At 54.6% G+C, this 7440-nt stretch overlaps 1 protein-coding gene across 1 annotated transcript; it reads right to left on the bottom strand.

Annotated features, from left to right (window-relative positions):
* Positions 1–1005: 1005 nt before the first annotated feature.
* On the bottom strand, positions 1006–7102 carry SMARCD1 (SWI/SNF related, matrix associated, actin dependent regulator of chromatin, subfamily d, member 1). Its single transcript, XM_017730746.1, has 11 exons — positions 6505–7102; positions 6288–6410; positions 5882–6004; positions 5281–5397; positions 4859–4960; positions 4403–4564; positions 4193–4290; positions 3635–3770; positions 3189–3311; positions 2855–2956; positions 1006–2662 (listed from the first exon to the last, which is right to left on the bottom strand). The coding sequence occupies exons 1-11, from the start codon at positions 6529–6531 to the stop codon at positions 2609–2611; spliced, it is 1167 nt and encodes a 388-aa protein (XP_017586235.1). The 5' UTR covers positions 6532–7102; the 3' UTR covers positions 1006–2608.
* Between the last annotated feature and the right edge of the window lie 338 nt (positions 7103–7440).

The raw sequence follows: 7440 nt of genomic DNA, 5'->3' as shown, positions 1-7440 counted from the left end.
CAGAACCAGGAGTCACAGAATCACAGAATAACGGAATATCCCGAGTTGGAAGGGACCCACAAGGGTCATTGAGTCCAAGCCCTGGCCCTGCACAGGACACCCCAACAATCCCACCCTGTGCCTGACAGCGTTGTCCAAATGCTCCTGGAGCTCTGGCACAGTCAGGGTTGTGACCATTCCCTGGGGAGCCTGTTCAGTGCCTGAGCACCCTCTGGGGGAAAAAATCCTCTTCCTAATACCCATCCCGACCCCCCTGACACAGCTCCAGCCGTTCCCCCGGGTCCTGTCCCTGTCCCAGAGAGCAGCGATCAGAGCTGCCCCTCGTGAGGAAGCTGCAGACCCCGTGAGGCCTGTGACTCGTGACTGCTGAGCCTTTCTGCATTAAAGAATTTCATTGTCCCCCTCCTGCTAAAAAGTGCCATTTCCCCACCACGAAGGAACAGAACTGCCTGGTGCAGCCCCAGGACTCGGCTCCTGCCCCCATCACAGCCTGAGGCAGCAGCACTTTTCTTGTCACACAGAGGATCCTTCCCTTGCCCCAGGGGCTCCCAGGTCTGCAGCAAGGCATTTACGTTCTATAAACAAGCAGGGTGAAGAGAATAAATCTCCTTTTGCATAATTTTAAACCCTTGTATGTACACTTTAGTACAGTTTCCCCCAAATTCTGCCCTACTCCCCTGGGATGTCCAACCGGCTGCCACAATCCAACAAACTGGACACGGGGCAGTTCAGGATTTATTAGCCCTGGCCACTGGATTTCCAGTTTTGCTCAAGTTACTTTGTTTACCACAAAAGCAGCTTAGCAGAGTCTGCAAGCTGGGACATCCCTTCATGAAGGGCTCGCTATAAATGGCCAAAATATGAAGAACATTTTCTCTCCAGTCACTTAACCCTGCTGGCTTTGAAAAGAAGGCAGAGATAATCCTGTCCCTTCTCTGGGAGTCACCAGTCTCATCCCCCATGGCAGCTGGAAGAGTGTGGCTGTCAGCATGGAAGGAGGACAGCTTCCTTCACAGGAGTCTTTTATTAAAACTGGGTGACGTCTACAAGGATACAGTACAAAAAAAAAATTTGGTCCATGGAAAAAACCGTAATATTCAGTTAAGAAAAGCAGTTACTCTGCAACAGCTACGTTTGCCTATGTAGAACTCAGCATCCCTCCTGTGGGAGTACCCTGAGGAGTCAGGGGCTGCTTCTCCAGCACCAAGACCTTCACCCCAGTACCACAGAGGAGCATTTCAGAAGGGCAAAGGAGAGGGGAAGTCGAGAGTCTATTACTCACAGACATGTAGTAACACAGACACAAGGAGTAGTAGGGCCACCCAGGCGCTCCAACTCACAGCAGCTCCCCAGCCACACTGAACTGGGTGAGGGCTCATCAGTAACATGATCCTGCAGCTATTCCAAGAGTCAGACGAACCTTTGAGTCCATTTGCATTACAGTCCCGAGCAGAAACACTGGGATCAGGGTGAAGAGGAGCTATTTCATTCTCCTAAGCCTGACCACCAGTAACTCATTCCAGGAGGAGGCATCGGGGCTGCTACTCCTCACAGTGGAGAAAATCTATTTGTACATTCCTGAACCATGCTGGGCCCTATGGCAGCCCCACAGCCTAAAACTTGACTAAAAACCACAGGAGCTTCAGCATGGAAATACCTGCTAACTCACATATATGCTTGGAAAAATGTCCATTTCCAAGGACTGTCCTGTTACACCCTTGGATCCACACGAAGGAGCCTCTGGTCCCCACAGCAAGTGACACAGGACAACTGTCCCAAAGGAATGAGCCTACAACACTGTCCCTGCAGAATTCCAGGCAGCTGCTGCATTCCTTCTCCCTGCTCCAGGGAAAACAAGCAGCCACGTGGTTTGCTGGAACCCACTTGCAGGTGTTTGAAGTGCAGAGCGCTGCATCACTCCAACGCTTCCACATCCCTGCAGGAAGCCAACGCCTTGTCTCCCTGTGATCCCAGCCTGGGACAGTCCGTCACGGAACACGAAGGGAACGGGGCAGGGAAGAAGGGAGAAGGGAAGAAGCAATTCTCTACACAGTTCAGTTACTTCCTCAAAGAGGAGAGTGACCTATGAGGCAGCCCAGTGCAGCAGCACCCTCTGAGGAGGGGGTGAGGGCAGGGAGGTATGTCAGCTCACAGCATCCTGCCCACAACAGCGCCTGGCACGGGCTGTAAAATGTGGCACGGAAGAGCCCAGCCACACCTTAAAGCAGAGCCAGGCTTCAGAGCCAGCTCTGAGTGCCCAACCAGGTGCTGGCTGGGGAGGAATGGGCTGAGAGTCACTGAGTCACTCTGGCTACCGGGGACACTACAGGCAGTGCAGAGTCATGGGGACGCTTGTGAAAGCCTTGGGACTGACAAGGCAACAGTCAGGAAGAAAACCAGGTAGAAATGTGCGCTCATTGGAGCCTGTCTGCTTGCCACAGCCCACGAGACCCCAGGTGTCCTGGACTTGCCCCAGCAGGGACAACACCAGGATGAGTAACGTGGGCCTCGCTGCCGGAGTGGGATTCTGTGAGCTGGAACAGGGAGCTCTGCAGCTCTGTCTCCACAAACAGCTGTGATGCTTCTGCCTGGGGAGGAGCAGAGCAGCCTATGTGTTCCGGATCCCCAGGGCCTGCTCCAATTCCTGCCGTCTCTGCTGCACCTGCAAGAGGAGCCAAGTCGCAGCATTAACACACTTGGGTGGTGCAGCACCAGAGCACCCAGTTAACACAGGAGCCAGCTGGGAAAGGGTGAGCTCAAACTGGGAGCGAGATGCAACCGCCACCTTCCCCCAGCACCGTGCGGCCCGAGGAGGGACAGGCACGGAGAGGGACCCCTGCTCGGGGACACTCACCTTGGAGTAGAAGTATCGGCACACGGCCTCCTGCGCCCACGGCTGGAAGTAGAACTCGGCTCTGCGCTCCTCCTCGGGATTCCCAACGACATCAGTCATTGTCTGGGGAGCACAAAGACACAACAGCTCAGCGAGTGCAACAGCTCTGCCTGTGCTGAGCAAACCCATCCCCTCCCCTTTCCTCACAGACATCTCAGTGCACTCAGCTCAGCTTCTTATGCTTGACTCAAATCCCAGCCTCGCTTTCTGAGGAGGAAATTGCCTCTTTCTCTCTGTGGGAGCTCATTCTAATGAGGGAAAAGTATGAACCTTCCACACAAGACAAAGCTTTTACCTTCAGATCCCGGCACTGGGACTGGAGCCAGTCATTGATGAAGCCCTGAGGATCTCGGGCAAAGCTCAGCATGAACTCGCGCTGTGTCTTCAGCTGGTTGATGGTCTCAATTGTTTCATGGATCTGAAGGAGACAAATACAGAACGGAACTGCTGAACAGGGAAGTCAGAAACATAAAGAGATCCAACACATGAAGGCAAATTCTTACACTCTCTGGTTGACTTACACTTACCAGGATTTTCAGTTCTCACTTTCCTGCTCTAAATATCACCAATTTTCCCACAGACTATCATTTGCTTTAAAAATTACACTTCCAGGTACAGCCACATGTTTGTAAGCACGGCTCATCCCACTGCAGCTTCCAAACAACAGAGCACTCCTGTCCCATCCACAGACACATCCCTGCCCAGCAACAAGGACAGCAGACCTGAAGGAGCTTTTCCTACCTTGTTATCCAGAGCAGCAATTTCCTGTTGACTGGCTGTGGAGAGCAGAAAGGAATTCATCTGAGTTTTCAGGGTATCGTCCACCTCCACGTCAATGTCATAGCAGGCTGTTTTCTTCTGGTCATTTGGGTCAACACTGAGGACATCCACAAGAAGCCAAAATCAGGGAGTAGCTCCAGAAAGAAGGCAAAATCTGGGACTAGTTCAAGAAAGCAGCAAATGCAGCTCCTCTGGGATGCTGCAGCGAACGGACTGCAGGCAGGGACAGGGACAAACCATGCCACTGTCAGCCTCAGCCCCAAAAGTAGCAAAAGCCCACCAAGGGCTTTGCAGCAAAAGAAATGAGTGATTGCTCCAAGGTTTCCATCCACAGCAAAGGACAGCAGGGATGTGCCTTTGGAAGAGGGGTGTGGCCACGAGGGAGGTGGCTGCTCTTGTACAAAGGAACAGTGACAGGCAACACGGGAACTGCTGCTGAACATCAGGACATATACCACACTGTCTTCCCGTGCCAGCCTCATCCATCCCTCCCGCTCCTTCCTGGAAACAGGAGCTCACCTGATCACGTGATTGATGATGATCGGTTCAGGGGGCATCAGCAGGGCGTGAAGCCTTTGTGGGATTTCAGAGAACTTCATCCGCTGCGACTCAAATATCTGTGACAGAGACAGGGCTGAGGGAGGAGCAGGGGCTCCGTGCAGCCACCCCCGGCTGCCCACACGGGGAAACTGATGCAGCTGCTGCTGTTCCAGCCCCGCCGTTCCTCACCTGCTGCAGGTACTTGTCACAGATGACGAACTCCCGCTCGTGGGGGTCCTGCAGCTTGTGGGTCTTGATGTACTGCCACAGGGCCTGGATGATCACGGGCCGGGTCTGGGTGTGGATGCCCAGGAGCCGAGCCAGGCGTGGATCCAGTTTGAACTGGGGAGGCTGAACAAAGAGCACGGAGAGGTGAGGCGGCCCCAGACACAGGTAATGGCACATGCCCAGCACTGCTGCTCCCAGCATGGAATTGTGGAATGGTTTGGGCTGGGAAGAACCTTAAAGAAATCCCATTCCACTCCCTGCCATGGCAGGGACACCTCCTGCTATCCCAGGTTGCTCCAGACCCCATCCAACCTGGTCTTGGGCACTTCCACAGATGGGGCAGCCACAGCCTCTCTGGGCATCCTGTGCCAGGGCCTGCCCACCCCCAGAGGGAGGGATTTCTCCCTGCTGTGCTACCTGGTAATCCAGCATCAGCAGGACAGTGCAGCGCACGTTCACATCTCCCGGCCTCTTCACCTGGAAGCCGTCTGTCTCCTGAGTCGTAGCAGTCCTGTGCCACTGGAAAATGAGAGGGAATTTAGAAGCCCCTCCACACGTGATTCCTCCTGCTCCTGCTACTGGGCATCCAAAAGCTTTGCCAGTAAATCCCACCCAACTAGAGAAAGCTCCAATTCTTCCCGCTCAGAGCTTGAAACAAGAGTCAGTACATTTGTTCCGACCTTCGGCAAGTGAGAGGAAAAGCCAAAGGGAGAATTCAAGAGCTCCTGGCTGTCAGGAGCCTCAAGGATTCCCACCTGCCAAGTTATTAATGTCACACAAACCCAACCTGCTGAAACACCAACCCACTTTTAGAGGAAACACAGCAAAAAGCAGCTCACCTCTACTAGGTGATTGTCAGGGCCATACAGGTCTTTATCAAGTTCAATGACCAGAGATTTAAAGAAGGACGAAAATTTTCTTTTCTGCTTGGTGGCATCATATTTGGACAGAGCAGACTGCAAGCAACACAGGGAGGAAGAGGGTTAGGGCAGCAAGTCTCAGCACTCAAGCACAGCCACCGTGCACGACAGCTCCTGTAAGTTCTGAACGCCTGAATTCACCAACGTGTGCTCAAAAATCAAGTTCCCAAGTCAGAAAGGGAAAGACTGGAGTTAAAGATGAGCTCGCAGGAGTTAAACCCCTCAGCAGTTACGTACAGTGCCAGTGCCCTGGTTCTCAGAGCCGGGGACACAAGTGCCACTGAGCTGCTCTCACCAGTGATTCTCACAACTCTAAGAGCTTTGGACAACTCATGTCCTGCCGTGGGGATACCCATCGGTCTCCAAGCTGGGCTCTCGGTCTCGTCACCATCAGACTCCTTGGAAAACAGAGATGAAGGAGGACATCAAGCCCTAGCTGTGCTCTCAGACACTAGGAAACTGGTTTCATTGCCAATTCCAGACCCACAGTCTCCTCTGAGGTTGGGTACTTCCCACTTACATCCTCCAACAGCCGTCCTTCCACCCGAAGCTCCCAGGAGGCGACGGTTCCTTCGCCATCCTCCGCATCCGACTTGGCTGGGTTGAAGGTGTTGGAGATAAAAATACGCAGCTTTCGCTTTTGCTACGAGAAAAAGCATCAGCCCAGTGTTAATCCCCACGTACAGGGCCAACTGTCCTGCACAGGTTTTGCTAAAACTGAGCTCAATGTTTTCAGCTGCCTCACGTTCCCCCTCTCCTGGGGCAGACAGCGAGGACAGAGGTGGTGCTGGTCCCAGTCCTCGGCTGTGTGCAGAGCACTGGGACCCCTGACATGCCACACTCACAGGACACGACCCTTCAGTGCCCTCCTGCTGCCTGAACTCAGCAGCCTCCAAACCCTGGACACGACCCATGGCCTCCCCTACCTTGATGGGGCGTTTCAGAGCCTCCTGGATATCCAAGCGCTTCCTCATGATGGTCTGGTCCAGCTTCCTCTCGAAGGCCAACAAGTCCATGTAGGCCTGGGATTCGGGCACGAGCTCACGGATCTGTGGCCAAGCAAGGATGGAAATGCCCATCAGCTCCCCAGAGCGCCCCGGGCTGCCTCACCTCCCCCTGAGCCCCTCCCCGTGCCCCACTCACCCGCTGCGGGAGGATTTTATCTGCCATCTTCTTCTTCTTGGCGCTGACAGAGGCAAGAGGCAAAACGGGCGTGAAAATGGGAACGGTTCTGGGCACAGGAACCCACAAACCTGCAGCAGCAACTGGCCAGTGACTCCTGGGCCCTGCTCCAGTGTGACTAACTGGTTATCCCAAAGCTTCCCTCTGAGTGCTCAGAAGGGAGTTACATCTGTTGGAAAGGGGGTTGCATCCATTGGAAAGGGCGTTGCATCCCTTGGGAAGCTGGACCTGACACAACCAAGTGACCCTCCAGCCTCAATCAACTTTGGAGTGGCTTTTCCAGGAATAGCATTTTAAATCCAGGATGGATTCCATTCTCGCTGGGGCATCACATCGGGATGCAGGCACGTGTCATAAACTCAGCCCTGCCCTGCCCAGTGCTGTCTGTGGGGAGTCCTCCAACCCCAGGGGAATGCACAAGCTCCTGACAGGACCTTCCAGCCCCCATGGCCAAGAACTCCCGAATTCTTGAGGCTGGAAAAGCCCTTCCAGCCCCTCGAATCCAACCTGTGCCCGACCTCCACCCTGTCACCAGCCCAGAGCACTGAGTGCCACATCCAGTCACTCTCTGGACACCTCCAGGGACGGGAGCTCCACCACCTCCCTGGGCAGCCCCTTCCAAGGCCTGACCATTTCCATGAAGAAATTTCTCCTGAACCCCAGGACAGCCCAGGGATGTCCCCTCTGCCCAGGGATGTCCCTCTGCCCAGAGATGTCCCCTCCGCCGAGGGATGTCCCCCCTGCCCAGGGATGTCCCCCCTGCCCAGGGATGTCGCCGCTGCCCCGAGATGCTCCAACTGTCTGGGAACGCCCCGGGATGTCCCCAATAGCCTGGGGTGTCCCCGTTCGCCCCAGGATGCGCCCTCTCCCCGTGCCCCCGTGCCTTACTTGTGGTTG

Source organism: Corvus brachyrhynchos, unplaced genomic scaffold (genome assembly GCF_000691975.1).
Source record: "Corvus brachyrhynchos isolate BGI_N302 unplaced genomic scaffold, ASM69197v1 scaffold933, whole genome shotgun sequence".
Taxonomy (NCBI): Eukaryota; Metazoa; Chordata; class Aves; order Passeriformes; family Corvidae; genus Corvus; species Corvus brachyrhynchos.
The sequence above is the reverse complement of the archived record's forward strand: the minus strand, read 5'-3'. Positions and strand labels throughout refer to the sequence as shown.